Source organism: Dermochelys coriacea, chromosome 9 (genome assembly GCF_009764565.3).
Source record: "Dermochelys coriacea isolate rDerCor1 chromosome 9, rDerCor1.pri.v4, whole genome shotgun sequence".
Classification (NCBI taxonomy): domain Eukaryota; kingdom Metazoa; phylum Chordata; order Testudines; family Dermochelyidae; genus Dermochelys; species Dermochelys coriacea.
In genome coordinates, this window is record NC_050076.1 from 34,158,097 (window position 1) to 34,177,265 (window position 19,169).

The 19,169-nt window shown below is 39.3% G+C and overlaps 1 protein-coding gene across 1 annotated transcript in view; it reads left to right on the forward strand.

Annotated features, from left to right (window-relative positions):
- DNER (delta/notch like EGF repeat containing) overlaps window positions 1-19,169 on the forward strand; it is a 292,812-nt gene that overhangs the window by 256,261 nt on the left and 17,382 nt on the right. The window contains exons 9-10 of the mRNA XM_038417626.2: window positions 6,953-7,075; window positions 14,715-14,828. Coding sequence (XP_038273554.1) covers window positions 6,953-7,075; window positions 14,715-14,828 — 237 coding nt within the window. The remainder of the gene's footprint in view (window positions 1-6,952; window positions 7,076-14,714; window positions 14,829-19,169) is intronic.

Genomic DNA, 19,169 nt, shown 5'->3' on the forward strand with positions numbered 1-19,169 from the left:
AGAACATTTTTTAAAAAAGAGTAAGAGAAAAGTGAACCGGGGCAGCAACTTCATTGATAATAGCCAGGAATGTTTCTCTTCTACTCTTTGCCTTTCCTTCTTGCAGGTTTGTAGCTAGGGGTAGGCTGGTCTCAGTGCTTCAGTATGGGCAGCTGCAACATTTCCTGTAGTTGCAGCAGTTCTTTTCTGTTCCTCTCTCTCCCCTCTCTCTGCGGGCAGACCAGTCTTAAGACCTTGGCGGTGATGGCTGCAGGGTAATTCCAACTGCCAGCTATCTCACAGCCCTTTTCGCAGTCTGCTTTGCACAATCTGGCCAGTGTTGATGTGCCTGCCTTTCTCGTCTGGAGCAGCTTCCCTGTATCTCTCTGTCTTATTGAATCACTGCCTTAATTTCTGAGCTTATCAGACCACACCACACATCTTTTCTTCCTCAGCTATAACTCTTATTCCCTCTGCAGCTCCTATTGCACATGTAATTCTGGGAAGTCTTTTAGGATAAAGTTTGTATGAAAGGGCACTATGCCAAGCAAAGCAGAGTTTTATTGTGCTGTACCCCATTAAGCCAGCGCACAGAGGTGTGACTGTTGTGCTGAAGTCTCGAAGTGCTTGGGGTCATTAAGTCAGGGGAGGGGGGGAGGAAAGGGGTGGTTGCTGAGGAACTGGGGCCTAAGAGAAGCTTCAAGAGTTTTTCCCCTTGTCCCTCATCAGCCTCTGAGGGGGGGAGGGAGAGCTACTTCTCCCCACTGCCTTTCATTGGCCTCTGAGTGCAGAAATTGAGAAGAGGGTGGTGAGAGCTGCTATGTCTGTACCCATCCCAGTCTGACTCCCATAGCCCTTCTGAGAATGGTTGTCTACAGGGGCAGCTCACGTAGGAAAGGAGCTGCCTGCAGGCCATGCTGCAAAATACATGGGGCAGAGATGCCTGATCTCCTGAATCTCCTGGACAGGATTCCTCTCTGTTTATGAATTATGTAACGATCAATGATCCCAGCCTCTTCTAGGCACTTTGCCTGGACTCCTCACCATTTATGGATCAGGTTAGGGTGAGAGGGGTATGAGCCCTCAGGGAAGTCTGTATGAGAGAGCCTAGGAGGTTTGTGAAGGGAAGATGGTATGTGTGAGAGAGACCTTGATGTGCATGTGAGACGCAGCAAATGGAAATGTGTAGGAAGGGCTGTGAGTGACTTTGGAAGGAAGAGGGTGATTGAGAAGGAGAAAGGAGGATTTGGGCATCCTGGGGAAAGAAAGAGGTAGGTATCTGTCTTTGTGAGGGAGGATGGCAGAGGAAAGGGGACAGCCAGTAGGGAAAAAGAGGCGTAAAGATTTGGGTAAAGCTGGTTAGAAAATAATGAATTTCAATTTTTAAAAAAATGAAAATCAGGGACAGATTTTTCCAGAATATTTTTCCCATTTTTCAACCATCTCCTGGATGGGTGAGGGGAAAGGAGTGTGGAAAAGAGGACACATCTAACCAGGAGTAGGGGGCATATACACATCATTATGCCCTGCCTGCCCACATAAGATGTGGCTGTTGAATGCATGTTCAAGTTCTGCCTTCACCTGGGAAAAATAGAGCTACAAGTTCAGTTGCCCGTTTTGCCTATAAAACATAAACTGTATAACTGACGGTGTTTTTCAGCAGATACGGCACTGAAGAACATTGCACTGATGACCCAGCAGTTAGTTGCTGGATAATGCAGATGATATTCATTGTTTTTGTCTGGTCACATATAGAATAAGCTGTGCACTGTACAAGCGCAAAGATGAAATCAGTTTTTTTTAATTGATTCTGACACAAAATCAGCGGAATTTTAATAGGCCAGAGACAGATGAAATTATCAACAGAAGATTCCTCTCAGGTCAATGTATTCATTTTAAGTCTTTGACTGCAACGATAAAAGTGATGTATATAGATTTCAGAGGATACATGTAAAAACAGTATAAGCATCCTTAATGCATTCAGAGCATATTAAAGAGCAATAACACAAAACAGGACGATTTGCTAAGAATTGTATGATGCATCATAGTTTCATGGGATGAAAATGAAAATATCACCTTTCCCTGCAGTAGCAATGGCCTGATCCCATTGCAGAGTTTTACTATTCTCTGTAATGCAACTAGAATCAGGCTCTTGGTAACAGGATGAAAACACTGTATGCCTTCCCTCTGACCATTCAAATAGAGTGCATAGGCACAATCCACCCTCTAGTGGGCAAAAAAGGCATCTTTTCCATATTGTATGTGTATTTGACGACATAAACTCATAGACTTTAAAGCCGGAAGGATCCACCATGATCATCTTGTCTGTTCTCTTGAACCTTGCTCACCTGATCATGTAATAGGCCCATAACATCTGGCTGAGTTACATAAGTCTTGATTTAAGTACTTCAAGTTGCAGACAATCCACCATTTACTGTAGTTCAGAACAGCAAGTGACTTGTCATATTTTAATGAAAAGGAGGTGAATACTGATTTTCAGAAGTCAATTGTTTAATCATGCAATTCAGAATATTTCCTCCAAGAAAAACATAATTACAAACACTTGAAAATATTTATGCTTAAAATGTCTAAGTACATGTATGTTCAGCATAAGTACGCCCCGTGTAACATTTTTAAAATCTGCTAGATACCAGCCATTTCTGTGATATACATATTGGCTAAAGTTGTTACTATCTAAACAATACAATGTATCACAAGTTATCTGACATGGTTGAGAATAATATACACAGAGGAAATTGTTAATTCTTCAGTCTTAAAGGGCTGAAATGTACGGAAAACAGGAGTCTCAAAAAATTCGTAATAAGGTAACAGTCTGATTGCCTAAATGATTTACTTGGGAGATTACTGCATGCACAGGATAGCACTTGAAAGCACTGCACTCAGTCTCAGGCAACCACAAGATGTAACGGTGGAAAAGGAAGCTTGCTCTGTAGTGTCTCAATATACTTAATTTTTTTTTTAAATTATCCTGGAGTTGCAAGATCTTGGACCAGAAGATTGGTTGCTCTAAATTGAGACCAATTAATTGAGATCAGAACCTTGCACCTTTTGCACTTTCTTCTTTGTGGGGGAAAAAAGAAACAACACTCCTGCAATGCAGTACTGTTTTCACAACAAACTAAAGACTCTCTGATAAAATGTAAAATACGGTGGAGAATCCACACATTATGAACTGTTACATACCCACTGATATTTGAGACCTTTTTCCCAGTTATTTCTTTAATCATCGTTTTTATAAATATATGTAACGAACAAGAGATTCAAGACTTTTTAAAGTATACAGTCACTGCTTTAACACCCAGCAGTGGCAGTGAAAGCCAGCCCCTTACCCCGTCCACCCTCCCCCTGCAGCTGGGGCTGGGAGCAGTGCCGTGTCTCCGGGATGGGGGGACCCGGACAGGGATCAGGAGGCAAAGGCTGGGGGCAGGCACGGAGCTAGTAGCAGAGCCCTGGCTGCAGGGCCATCGGCTGGGGCCCTGGGAGTGGGGGGGCTGGGCGCCAGTCCTCAGGCATGGGGCCAGTGGATAGGGAATGGGGCCAGCGCCCCAAAAGCAAATCCTGAGTACTGGCTCTAGGCACAGAGCCAGAGGCCAGGGCGCGGGGCCAGTGGTCAGGAGCAGAGCTCCAGGCACAGGGCTGGGGAGTGGAGGCATGGGCACGGGGCCAGAGGCTGGGGAGCGGGGCCAGCGGCTCGGACACAAGCCTTGGGCTGGGGAATGGAGGCCTGGGTGCAGGGCCAGCGGCCCCGCATACAACCTGGGGGTGCTGCAGCACCCCCTGCATCTCTAGTTCCTGCGCCTGCAACACCCAGTATTGTATTATAATTTACAAAACAGTTTTCATAGTGTTGTATCCCAGTTGCACATAAGAGCTCAGTGGAAAAGATGCTGTGATACCTCAGAGAGGCAATACATTTGAAATTAGAGTGGTTGTGGAGAAAAGATGGTTTATAATATGTAGTGTTAAGTACTGTGGCATATGGCTTTTCCATGCAACTCTACATGCCTTTTTGTGAAACAATGATTTTAATTTGAAAATGTGTAATTACATGTTTTATATCAAAATTTGTCTTCCTCAGAATAAAACTTCAAGAGCATTTGAAATTTGATCAGGTCTGAGTGAATGAGCCAATTTCCACTCAAAACTGGTGAAATGACACCAAGCTATTTTTGTTTCCAAATCCAAACAAATACTTCAAAATTAAAATGAAATGTCAAAATTTCTAACTGCCAAGGTTTTTGAATTTGTTCTGAAAAAACTCTTCACAGCCAGCTGAACAGCAAGACAGTAGGAAAGATAGACCGAAGCGCCAAACAAATTTCTAAAATAATTTTGTTTATATTGTTACAGGACAGGAACTTTTTGCACTGGTGTCTTGTACAGTGTTGAGACCATTCAGTGCTTAATAAATAGTAATAAAACCTTATGATAGTGGATGTACATAATAAGAATATAGTATACTGCAATATTTGAGAACATGGGCTAAAAAGAGTAGCATTATCATAGAGTCACAGCCCATTCTTCCCTCTTTATTGAGGGAAAAACCCCAGTCAAAGAATGGAGAGTTGGGTGCTCAGGGCTGTTTGTTAAATTTTGGTGGTGTTGAGAATATCACAACCTTTATGGCTCATGTGTGATCCACTTTATCTGCTTGCACAAGAGAGCAGGAGGGCAGAAGTCTCCCTCATCACCTGCACAGGGGGGAATTTTCATCACCCAGGGGGCAGGGGAGGAAGCAAGAGCAGCCTCTGCAAGGCCTCTATTCTCCCTCACATAAAGGTGAGTGAGTAGGGGCAGGGACCAGGTGGAGCTAAGGCTATATCAACCTAATGCATTGGCCAGTACAGATGAGGAAGTAATCAGCACTAAGTATCATGATGGAGCAGATTATTTCCTCACTGGAGCAAGGTCACAAGATTGTCTTTGGTCTGCTTTCCTGGGGAAGCACAACTAATAGGGAGAGAACAAATGTAAATTTTCTTCTTATCGCTAGATTTAAATAATTCTTTTTGCTTATTAAAGATAAATAGCAATGGGAGAATGACTATATCAGTTCTCAGAGTAGCAGCCGTGTTAGTCTGTATTCGCAAAAAGAAAAGGAGTACTTGTGGCACCTTAGAGACTAACAAATTTATTAGAGCATAAGCTTTCGTGAGCTACAGCTCACTTCATCGGATGCATCCGATGAAATGAGCTGTAGCTCACGAAAGCTTATGCTCTAATAAATTTTAGTCTCTAAGGTGCCACAAGTACTCCTTTTCTTATATCAGTTCTATCTTGCATATATCTTAATTGGCTATAAAATTAGATACAACTACTGAACTAGGAGAAAAGTAGAAATATGTTTAATAAATAAAATATACTGAAGACAGAGGGCCCTGCATTTTAAATACAGATTGTAATACATAGCTGGAAGAGAGGAAAGGGGGAACTTTTCCCTAATGAATAAATACCATGGGTCAAAAAAGAAGAAATTTAAACAATTTTTAAAAATAGTTTAAAGAGTTTCTTTGTATTGAATAGAAAATTGTGTGTAAAGTACTGCACACTCTTGTAGCTCTATATAAGTAATATAGGATGTGGTAGTGCACTGGTTCTCAGCCAGGGGTACACATACCCCATGGGGTATGCAGAGGTCTTCCAGGGGTACATCAACTCATCTAGGTATTTGCCTAGTTGTACAACAGGCTGCATAAAAAGCACTAACTCAGTTAGTACAAACTAAAACTTCATACAGACAGTGACTTGTTTATATTGCTTTATATACCGTACACTGAAATGTAAGTACAGTATTTATATTCCAGTTGATTTATTTCATAATTATATGGTAACAATGAGAAAAGAGGCAATTTTCTAGTAATAGTGTGCGGTGACGCTTTTGAATTTATATGTCTGATTTTGTAAGCAAGTAGTTTTTAAGTGAGGTGAAACTTAGGGTACACAAGAAAACCAGACTCCTGCAAGGTAGTCAGGAAAGGCTGAGAGCCACTGCAGTAGTAAATTGGCCAGGAAAATCAAACAGAAGGTACAATATATACTTTTCTGTTCTTTTGTATACAAATCATATTATGAATTATGTGCATAGATCCAGAGGAAAATATAGTACAGTGGTCAGGGAGGAAGCTGTGATAATGCTTTTGTAATCAGTCTTATAAAGCAGAACTCTTGTAAGTCTGTATTCTGGCTAGTTTATCCCTATATTACACTAATGATCTTATTTATCTTATCTGATATGAAAAAAATGCTTCTTTAACCTAATGCGGTATGTTGAAAAAGACATTTCAATTACTATTAAGACAGATGACCGCATGATCCACTAGACCATGCAAAATAGTGGATGGTCAAGTGGATTACATAACTCATGGTTTCTCATCCTGTTGTGCCACTAGCAAGTTGCACAGCCTTACTATGCTTCCATTTGCTCCATGTGCAGAATCAGGCTATAATACTTGCCTACCTCCCATGAGTACTGCGAAAATTGAATTGTTAGATGTTTGTGCAGCACTTTAAATTTGCACAGTGTTAAGAATTAGAAGACACAGCATAAATGCTAACTATAGCATAAATGCTACATGATCATCATCACTCTAAGCCAGTGAAATTGCTGCAGGGCAAAGCTAATCATGAAAATTGGTGACTATGTACTTATTGGATTATTTCACTGCTACAATAAAACACATTTTCTTCAGAGTCTCAATAATGGTCTTGGTCATCTGTTTTTGTAGTCTGGGAAATGTTGTAGTTCACCATATAATAAATGTACAGAGTTCTAGCTATCAGACTTGCTACCCTTTTTTATACATTTTATTTGTGTAACAGATAGCCTGATAGCCTTAAAGACACAATACTTTCAATTAATGACCATCTACCCACAATCCAAGATAGCTAAATTGTTACCTTTTATCGGGAAGCATTTCATAGTTTATTCCATTCTCTCCCGCATGTGCTTTAGGTTACCATGGCCTTTATTGTGAAGAGGAATATAATGAATGCCTTTCTGCACCCTGCCAGAATGCTGCCACCTGCAGAGACCTTGTCAATAGCTATGAATGTGTATGCCTTGCTGAATATGAAGGTAAAATATGTTTTTGCCTCTTGTTGTGTAAGTATAGCATACTCCACATGCTTTTAAATGCTTTCTTTCTGGATAACAAAATTATGAAGTGAGGAGGTAAGTTATGGTACGCCACTGCATAAGGTAGGAAAATTAATTTAAAGTAGGTCCTGATCTCGCCCTGTTACTCAAGTGATTAATTCTTATTTACTAAGTAGATCCACTGAAGTCAATGGTATTACTCGTATGAACAAAATTAACTTGAGTAAGGATTTGCTTGTTCAGGTTGTTACTTTGTAGGCGTACTAGATTATTCTGTTCCCTTTAAAGATGTGAATTAAAGTGATAGTTTTTTTTTTTAAGAGGCTGTTGGATATAGTTTGTAATCAATTATTGCTGGGAACTGTTACCTGGAGGAATTCCCAGATTTCTGTTGGATTTTCTCTAGTGTAATGAGTTAAAAACACAGAAACAAAAACCTATATTTAAAACTCTCTCGGGTGAAAAAATAAAAATGTAACCACTTATCTGGAAGTTTATTTGCAAATCATAAAATTCAGAAATAATGGTAATTCAATAAACACTCCTCCATGTTCACTGAAATCAATGTCATATCTGATTCAACAGATTCTGTTTTCATATAACATTTCCTAAGTATTTTGTAAAATAAAGAAAGAAAAAATTGTTTACGTTTTGTTCATCCAGAATATTTTAAGGATAGATTTATTTAGTTTTCAGTAAAAAAAAGAGTAAACCATATATATGTTTTGTTTTTACACACACAGAGAGAGAGAGAGAGAGAGAGAGAGAGAGAGAGCAGTGGTTTAAGGAACATTAAACATGTCCTCAAACAAACAAACAAAAAATCCTTCTCTCTTTTGACTGAAGCTCAGTCAGCTGCTGCTTGAGGCTAAGTATATATTTCATATTGGTGCGTGTTCTGTTCTTTGGCACTAGATGAATGCATCATTCCAGTGGCCAAGGATGAGGAATTAACCATCAGCTTTTCAGTGACAATGGAAACAGTGGTCTTTTTGAGAGTGCGTTGGCTTAGACTTAATGTTAAACTGTCAATTCAACAAATGTATCTAGCCAAAAAAACCCCAAAGTTTTAACCCCTAAAATTGTAGGAAGTTAATTTTGTGCATTTGATTGAAATGTCAGCATGGGGCTAAATCCTGTAAACACTTTTTATAAGGCATTGTGCCTTCTACTTTGAGAAGTTCCATTGGGCCTGATTTTCCATTGCCTTGCACTTTGTGTAGTCACCTACACCACTGTAAAGTGGGTATAGAACATTACTATTACCTATATCTACTTTGCACTGATGTACGTGACTCTACAAAGTGCAGAGCAGTAGAGAATCACTCATTTATTTTAATAGGACTACTCACGAGAATTGAATTATTCAAATGCATAAGGGTTTGCACAACTGGGCCCATAAGATGGACACTAAAAATATTTGCTCATTAATTTCTAGGGAGATCTTTCTTGGGTGCAAGAGAGAATTGTCAGGCAACATTGAATGCTTTGTTTGTAAATTTTGGAGACCTTTGTCTGATTTGGAGTCTATGTAAAAGTCTGGTTAGAACAAAATAATGTGATAGCCTCTTTCTCTGTGCTGCTTAACATAATATACTGATATTGAACTGTGCTCTTCTCTGGTCAGATGGCCATAAAGGAACTCATAACTGACTTATAGAATTTTGCCAAGTATTTTGACATAAGGAATACTGTTTGAATGGGCAAGGATAAAGCACAAGCTGAAAAGGACATTGTAAAACAAGGACTCAGTGTATGCATAAAACAAATGTATTGCCAATTAAATTATGTAAATCCTTCTCATTCTCATTTTCATTCAGGTCTGCAGAATAGTATTATTATTATTATTATTTATAATTTGTATTACAGCACCCAAAGACACAAAACATAAGATAGGTCCATAATTGAAGAAATTACCATCTGAATAAATCAAAAACAAAAAACACACAGACGAGAAAGGGTTACAGATAGAAGCATAGAAGTGATGGAGGTGAAATGTTGTCATGTTTCCATAAGGGTAGTTAAGCTCTGGACTAGGCTTCCAAGGGAGGTTGTAGAATCCCCATCACTGGACATTTTTAAACACAGGTTGGACAAACACTTGTTGCAGATGGTCTAGGTTTACTTGGTTCTGCCACAGCAAAGGGAGCTGGACTTGATGACTTCTCGAAGTCCCTTCCAGCCCTACGTGTCTATGATTCTGTGTTTCATCTACTAATTTTGTATTGTTTTTTTTCTTTCCTTTCCCAGAAGGCTCTATTCCAAGTTTTCCCACCAACCTTCTTCAGTTCTCTTACTGCCTTTTTCCAATCCTCATGCTTCCACATTTCTCACCAATCTAATGTAGCTAATAGCCATTAGCTAACTTGCTAACCAGTTACTCCCGTCCCTCCAAGATACTCTCTCTTCCCGCACTTCTCCAGCAAGTCAGTCTCTTGTACCCATGAAACAGCTCACTGAAAAGGCAGAAAAGGTGGAGGAGTTGCATTGTATATAAGGGAGCAGTATGACTGCTCAGAGCTCAAGTATGAAACTGCAGAAAAACCTGAATGTGTCTGGATTAAGTTTAGAAGTGTGAGCAACAAGGGTAATGTCGTAGTGGGAGTCTGCTATAAGACCACTGGACCAGGGGGATGAGGTGGACAAGGCTTTCTTCTGGCAACTCACGGAAGTTACTAGATCGCAGACCCTGGTTCTCAAGGGAGACTTCAATCATCCTGATATCTGCTGGGAGAGCAGTACAGTGGTGCACAGACAATCCAGGAAGTTTTTGGAAAGTGTAGGGGACAATTTCCTGGTGCAAGTGCTGGAGGAACCAACTAGGGGCAGAGCTCTTCTTGACCTGCTGCTCACAAACTGGGAAGAATTAGTAGGGAAAGCAAAAGTGGATGGGAACCTGGGAGGCAGTGACCATGAGATGGTCGAGTTCAGGATCCTGACACGGAAGAAAGGAGAGCAGCAGAATACGGACCATGGACTTCAGAGAAGCAGACTTTGACTCCCTCAGGGAACTGATGGGGAGGATCCCCTGGGAGAATAACATGAGGGGGAAAGGAGTCCAGGAGAGTTGGCTGTATTTTAAAGAATCCTTATTGAGGTTACAGGGACAAACCATCCCGTGTAGAAAGAATAGTAAATATGGCACGCGACCAGCTTAGTTTAACAGTGAAATCCTTGCTGATCTTAAACACAAAAAAGAAGCTTACAAGAAGTGGAAGATTGGACAAATGACCAGGGAAGAGTATAAAAATATTGCTCGGGCATGCAGGAGTGAAATCAGGAAGGCCAAATCACCATTGGAGTTGCAGCTAGCAAGAGATGTTAAGAGTAACAAGAAGGGTTTCTTCAGGTATGTTAGCAACAAGAAGGAAGTCAAGGAAAGGGTGGGCCCCTTACTGAATGAGGGAGGCAACCTAGTGACAGAGGATGTGGAAAAAGCTAATGTACTCAATGCTTTTTTTGCCTCTGTCTTCACGAACAAGGTCAGCTCCCAGACTACTGCACTGGGCAGCACAGAATGGGGAGGAGGTGACCAGCCCTCTGTGGAAAAAGAAGTGGTTCGGGACTATTTAGAAAAGCTGGATGAGCACAAGTCCATGGGGCCGGATGCACTGCATCCGAGAGTGCTAAAGGAGTTGGCAGATGTAATTGCAGAGCCATTGGCCATTATCTTTGAAAACTCCTGGCGATAGGGGGAAGTTCGGGACAACTGGAAAAAGGCTAATGTAGTGCCCATCTTTAAAAAAGGGAAGGAGGAGGATCCTGGGAACTACAGGCCAGTCAACCTCACCTCAGTCCCTGGAAAAATCATGGAGCAGGTACTCAAGGAATCAATTCTGAAGCACTTAGAGGAGAGGAAAGTGATCAGGAACAGTCAGCATGGATTCACCAAGGGCAAGTCATGCCTGACTAATCTAATTGCCTTCTATGATGAGATAACTGGCTCTGTGGATGAGGGGAAAGCAGTGGGCGTGTGTTCCTTGACTTTAGCAAAGCTTTTGATGCGGTCTCCCACAGTATTCTTGCCAGCAAGTTAAAGAAGTATGGGCTGGATGAATGGACTATAAGGTGGATAGAAAGTTGGCTAGATTGTTGTGCTCAATGGGTAGTGATCAATGGCTCCATGTCTAGTTGGCAGCCGGTATCAAGTGGAGTCTGTCCTGGGGCCAGTTTTGTTCAATATCTTCATAAATGATCTGGAGGATGGTGTGGATTGCACCCTCATCAAGTTTGCAGATGACACTAAACTGGGAGGAGAGGTAGATATGCTGGAGGGTAGGGATAGGATACAGAGGGACCTAGACAAATTAGAGGATTGGGCCAAAAGAAATCTGATGAGGTTCAACAAGGACAAGTGCAGAGTCCTGCACTTAGGATGGAAGAATCCCATGCACCGCTACAGACTAGGGACCAAATGGCTCAGCAACAGTTCTGCAGAAAAGGACCTAGGGGTTACAGTGGATGAGAAGATGGAGTAATGGTCTCAAGTTGCAGTGGGGGAGGTTTAGTTTGGATATTAGGAAAAGCTTTTTCACTAGGAGGGTGGTGAAACACTGGAATGCGTTATCTAGGGAGGTGGTAGAATCTCCTTCCTTAGAAATTTTTAAGGTCAGGCTTGACAAAGCCCTGTCTGGGATGCTTTAGTTGGGGATTTGTCCTGCTTTGAGCAGGGGGTTGGACTAGATGACCTCCTGAGGTCCCTTCCAACCCTGATATTCTATGATTCTATGATCTGCAGCTATTCATTGCTGGGATTATAAAGATGTGCCCCCCTGTAATCCTGGCATATCCATCATTTTTGTTGGTGAAAACAATCATTTGATACATCATTTCCATAAATATATAGTAGTAATACAAATAGGAAAACAACTGATAGAAATTGCACAAAACACTTTCTCTGTATACATTGCATCTAATCAAAGTAGTTCTTTTAGATTAATTTCATTTCAGCCATATCATTATTGAAACGGGAAACTGGTAATATTTATCATGGGCAGAAGGCTAAAATGTTTTCCTTAAATTCATTTTAAGCATGTTGTAGTGAATGGAAATGGTTTGTAATTTAGTAAATTTCTTAATATCCTTTCATAAAATAGCTGATGCCAGAGAGTTCAAATCTAACATTAACTGTAATTCCTGACAAATATCCTAAGTGAAATAAATTTGTGTCTTGTTGAGACTATTATTTCTGAGAAATGTAATAATGTTTCAGAGTAGCAGCCATGTTAGTCTGTATTTTCAAAAAGAAAAGGAGTACTTGTGGCATCTTAGAGACTAACAAATTTATTAGAGCATAAGCTTTCGTGAGCTACGGCTCACTTCATCGGATGCATTTGGTGGAAAAAACAGAGGAGAGATTTATATACACACACACAGAGAACATGAAACAATGGGTTTATCATACACACTGTAAGGAGAGTGATCACTTAAGATAAGCCATCACCAGCAGCGGGGGGGGGGGGGGGGGGAGGAGGAAAACCTTTCATGGTGACAAGCAAGGTAGGCTAATTCCAGCAGTTAACAAGAATATCAGAGGAACAGTGGGGGGTGGGGTGGGAGGGAGAAATACCATGGGGAAATAGTTTTACTTTGTGTAATGACTCATCCATTCCCAGTCTCTATTCAAGCCTAAGTTAATTGTATCCAGTTTGCAAATTAATTCCAATTCAGCAGTCTCTCGTTGGAGTCTGTTTTTGAAGCTTTTTTGTTGAAGTATAGCCACTCTTAGGTCTGTGATCGAGTGACCAGAGAGATTGAAGTGTTCTCCAACTGGTTTTTGAATGTTATAATTCTTGACGTCTGATTTGTGTCCATTCATTCTTTTACGTAGAGACTGTCCAGTTTGGCCAATGTACATGGCAGAGGGGCATTGCTGACACATGATGTCATATATCACATTGGTAGATGCGCAGGTGAACGAGCCTCTGATAGTGTGGCTGATGTGATTAGGCCCTATGATAGTATCCCCTGAATAGATATGTGGACAGAGTTGGCAACGTCATACATATAATCATAGTTAGCAAAGGGTGGCACAATCTGTTGAATTGGAGTTGATATTAAAGGGGCATCATCAACTTGAAAAGTGTATTTCTCTATCAATATTTTTGCCTTCTACTCTTACAAATGAAACATAAGATGAAAACGTACGAATATCTGAAAGAGACTGGGTGTAATTGCTCTTCTAATTTTTCCTGTTTATTTTTTGCCTTTCACAGGACTTTCAGTATCATGGTTTTCCTTTATATGTTTAATCTGTTTTACCTTTTTTTTTGTGCAACCAGGGAGAGAGAGAAAAAAGAGAAATGTGACTATAAAACCACAGTACTGGAAGGGAGATTCAGATGAACATGTAGTATCTGAAACTAATTATTCTTTGTTTTGTTGTTTTGTTAATTGATTAGATTTCAAGTTGGTGGTGCCTCTGTAAAGTACGTAATCTTTATTCAGAACAATGAAAGGCAATACCAACAAAGGTCTGTGAGTATAGCTCACAAAACTACCCACAGAAATAAATTACTTATAGTTACTTAAAATTAGTCATTTTGATTTTGACCCTACAGTATGATTAGCGAAGTTGTACCCTTATGTCTGCATGGAGTAGTCAGCATTTCAGCATAAAATATTGTATATTATAGTGGATCACAAAGTAAAGGGGATGAATTATGCAAGCAAAAGCAACCAACAGATCAAAGGTCAGCCTGCAAATACACTACTCAATTTTTACATAGAACAACCACTAATGCATGCTTAAATTTATCCTGAACAAGTCTATATCATTACACCTGTAGGACTCTGTAAACACTTAAGAAAATGAGTAACTTTATGAATGAAAACAGTCCCATTGAGCTCAGTGAGTTTACTTATGTGTAGTGTTTTCAGAGCTGATACGATATAATATATGATACCGCTGTGGCAGCTGACCTCTTTCCCCAACCCCAGCTGGGAATCTACCATCCTTTTCTACCTTGTGCCAGATAAGGATCACACACACTGCTGCAGAGTGAAACCACTGAGTTCAGATCAAGTTCTGAGGCAGGAGATCAAAGAAAGAGGGATGAGGCTTGCCAGTCAAATAAAATCATATCATGTTAACCTATGTGTTTGAATAAGTTGATTTCTATTTCTATTGCCTTGACAAGCCACAGTTCATCTGAGCCTACTGAAAAAGGAGAAAATAGGCTTAATAATGTGTTCATATTATATTTTAAGTTTCATATTAATTGAAACTGTTACTGAAGATAGCAACTGTTATTTCCATTGAAGAATATTAAACAGCTGGCCAACCTGCTTCTTTATTACACCATTGTATAGCCATAGAAACTCCACTGCTGCCATTGTCTGAGAACAGGAACTGGCCTGCTATGCCTGAAGAGGTGACATAGCCTTGATGAGAAGGGGAGTCCGATGTTTTAAGACCAAATCACAATAAAAACATATGACTTGAGTCTGATCTTGCATTGGCTTTACAATTGTCTTCAGCAACTTACTTGTGAATAACATTGGTGTCTGAGAAAAGAACAATCATTGCCCTCATTCCATCTGGCAGACAGCCCACATTCTGATTTCTGATTAACCATAAGTACAAATAATGTCAATAACACTAATTTATCATTCTCAGGAAGGCACTGTGAATTATACAAAGATCCTTGCATTAACATCAGCTGTCAAAATGGTGGCACTTGTGACAGTGAAGGTCTAAATGCTACATGTATCTGTGCACCTGGATTTACAGGCAAGTAATTTGCAAATAACACAAAAAGTATAATTGTTAATCACAGTGTCCAAAAGAAGGCAAATGTCAGATATGGCATCTGAATCTGTGTTTCTCCATATTCTTTCATATAATGAACAAGTTAAAAGGGATATTTTAGACGATACAAATGATATAGCAGTAGTATTTTGCATTGTACTTCTGGGAAATAATGTAAGTACAGCTGAAACTAAATTTTTAACGCAATACTGCTTTGAATTATTGTACCAACACAGGGGCCCAAACCAAAGCACTAAATCTGAACACCTCTATCTATGGTCTCATCCACATCCAAATATTGTAACTTGGGACCCATCTTTAACATTAGTTATTACTTGTTTTAGTTGTCAGAATAGCATGTTTTTTAAGGGAAAACTACTTCATTCTATACTGAGTTTATATTTTATATTCCTCTTATGATGCCAGTGAGGGTAGTTATTTGACTTGGAACCTCACAACATTTTGATTAAAAAACTAAGCACACTGTAAAATTAATATACATTAAATGGTTTAAAAACTATTAGGTCTCAAAATGTAAATGGGGAATCATCATCGAGGGGGTCTGTTTCCAGTGGTTCCATGGGGATTGGTTCTTGGACCTACACTATTTAACATTTTTATCAGTGACCTTGTGGAAAACATAAAGTCATCACTGATAAAGTAGGCAGATGAGACAAAAATTGGGGGAGTGGTAAATAATGAAGAGGACAGGTCAGTGGGATTGCTTGACAAACTGGGCACAAGCAAATGTGCATTTTAATATGGCTAAATGTGAATGTATACATCTAGGAACAAAGAATGTAGGCCATACTTACAGAATGCGGGATTCTATCCTGGGAAGCAGCGACTGTCAAGATGTTTCACAGGTTGTGGTGGACAGTGAGCCGAACATGAGCTCCCAATGTGATACTGTGGTCAAAAGAGCTAATGCAATCCTGAGATGCATAAACCGGGGAATCTCAACTAGGAATAGAGAAATTATTTTACCTTTATATTTGGCATTGGTGCAGCTGCTCTGGCACTGCTGTGTCCCGTTCTGGTGCCCACAGTTCAAGAAGAATGTCCATAAATTGGAGAGGGCCCAGAGAAGAGCCACGAGAATGATTAAACATGAGAAAACATGCCTTGTAGTGATAGACTCAGAGCTCAATCTATTCTCCAACACTGACAATTTTTAAATCAAGACTGGATGTTTATCTAATTATTTTGGGGAAGTTCTATGGCCTGTGTCATACAAGAGGTCAGACTTAGATGATCTGACCTTGGAATCTATGAAACTATGAACTGCTGGAAGGTCTGTGTTACTAACGACACAGGCATCTATTGATAAGAGAATTCATTTCTTCTTCTGTATTACTGGTGCTATGGTAAAGTTTGAGTATTGAAGTTATTTAATATTGGTCCACATATTCTTTTTATACATAGGGCAACATTCACCTCTGAGGTACTCTCCAGAATAACTCTATTTCAGTCAATTTCAGCTTTACACTGATGTGACTGAGTTGCCATTGGTTAACACATGTTAAAATTTTTTAATAAAGATGTTTGCTTCGGGCTTTTTAGGAAATGAAGTTGAGCAATAGAGGTAAAAGTTTAGCTATTGCAATGAAATATCTGAAAAATTCAGTTCTCCTAAAATGTGCTAGTATTTCCTGACAACAAAATGCCATCATCTATCATATAATATTTTAGCCAAGACTTCATTATTCTCAGTATTATTGATATTTGAAATTTCCTATTAAAACATTGCAAAACCAAGGCTTTTTGGCCTGATTCTCTCCTCAGACTAGTTTTATGTATAATTTAACTGACGTCAATAGAGTTATTCCTGGATAAGTGGAAGAAAAAACCTGGCCCTTGACTCAACCTTTCTCAGTAGTTCAGACAATCACTGGATGTGAATTTATGTTTTAAATGTTGTTTGGAACTGTCTTGATAAAAATGTCTGTATAACACTGTAGAAATGCAAATACTAAATGTTGTTACTTGGCATCAGGTGCTCACTGTCTTTTGTGCCAAACACAAATAACTCCTAAATGACTTTATAACTTCATTAACAATTTTTGCTAATAGGTTTCCTTTCAGCTGAGAGCCTAGCAATCTCAGGGCATGATATCCATTGGCTCATGTTCTTTTTCATCTAGTAGCCCATTTCCATTGGACATGCATGCCTGTCATTGTACATTAAGATGATTAATACTGCTGTATATTGTCAATCCTAACTTTGTTTTTCATATCATATCTGTATCAAATTGTTTTTTTCCTTTAACATGCCTGTGGAAGTGGTTATGGCTTAAAATCAGTTACATTTTGTAACATTTTTTGTAGTCTAATGACATTTGAGAACATGCTGTTAAAAGATTTTTGATGCTGGATTGGGATATTTAAATAAGAAGTATGAAGTTTTGAAACCTCTTATGGTTTCTCCTTCAGATATGTTTTTAATGACCTACTCTTTGTTTGATGTTTTTAAATGCAAAGACCCTCTATTGTATATACTTTAACAAATACATAGAAAAGCTGCAGACCTAGAAACAGGACCTGTAGGCGTTAAGAGTAGCTGCCACAAGCTGAGTCTTTAAAACATGGGCCCAACACTAGCCCCTATTATCTGTCTAGTAGTGATCTCACTTGGTGGCAACCTCCCCATTCATTACTAAGGTTTCCATTATTGTTCCTATAGTTTCCAGCAAAGGGACACCTTATAACTAAGAAACACTGTGGAGGAGCACTGTGCTCTTCCACCATCTCCATTATAGATTGGAAGAGAGGCAGGTGATCTGCTGGTCTATTTGGGATGCACTGTAATGGAGAAGACTGGAGTCCTCCATTGTCTTGTAGCCCAGTTCTGTGCTTATAACCTCATTATATCAAATTCTTCTGTCTTACACCAGTGTGAGAGAGCAGGATGTAATCCATTTACTTCTGTGCAACCTTCCCTGGGTGTAAGTCACTGCAGAATTTGGCCATTGATCTTTCACTTTATAGCTTGGAATGGGCTGGAATGTTACAGAGGTGGTGTACTTAGCTCCTGGAGAAAGCACAAGAGTGACCTCCTGGGACAACTAAGGAATGGTAATGATGTGTTCTAAAGAGAATCTTGCAAGTCCTAGAAAAATAAATGGAAGCCATGTGTATTGTATATATCCAAGGGCTGACCTTGGTTCTAAACCTTTAAAAATATCTTTGCACTTATTAGTTCTCATATGCAGAGCTGTGGTACATTTATTGCACAGTTCTGTAGTTTGTAGTAGTTTTATATCACAGTCTCTTTTCCCCAGAAACTGATTGCCCAATTAATAAAGAGACAGTTTTACAAATGGTCTAGTTAATAGGCAATCACCTCCAAGTCTTCTACACAGACATAAAGGATTATATTTATTTCAGGAAACTAATTAATTTGGACATTGCTGGGTTATAATCAACCTTGAAAGACTGAAAGTTGTTAATATTGCATAGAATTGGTTTAGCTTTAAAAAATGTAGCAGCAAAATGTAGCTGCTACTAGAGAATTCACTAAGGTAAACAGCTGTTCAACATTGTGTGTGCCGCATCTGTTTGAGACTAGATTTTAAAAATAACAGTTTAAAAATGCTCAGGTAAGCAAATATACTAATTGGATGGTATTAAAAATGGCAGATCTGTCTACCTTGAACTATTATTGGGCTCTAAATAAGGGCTTCATTTTGTTACATAATATGTGTTTGTTGTGAGCTCTGAAGTGCTTATATTCATCAATTTGCACATCCAGAGCAAAGGTATGCAGCCAATTTAGTCATTTTGCCTCATTTTCAAATTAATATGATTGGCATAATCCAAACACACTGCTTTTAAGCTAATTTACATCTGTCTTGATGATCAGTCAATTATGTAAAAGATAACTGTCAATTTGTCAGTAATATATAAACACATATTTATTGTTTTATATCATATGCTGCTTTCTGTTAGATTAACAGGAGAATATTATTTTGGGCCTGATCCTGTGTGGTCCTTCCACAAACTTAAATAGGACTTGAGTCTTCCACTTCATGGTAGCCCTTAATAGCTAATGAATTGATTGTATTAGCTGGTCTTAGTGTACTGACTAGAATAGAACATGGGGTAATATGTGATAAACTGTTCTATCACATTTGACTGGGGAAGAAGGATGGTCTTGTGTTTCAAGTAAAGGCCTGGAAGACAGGTGATCGGGGTGAACTTAGTGAAGTCAATTAGTGGTATCTGAGACCTAGTTCTTTGACAGTTGTAAAAGCATGTTGAGATTCTGAGATGGAAAGTGATATTTAACTGCAAAATATTATTTCACCAAAGAAAATTATAGAT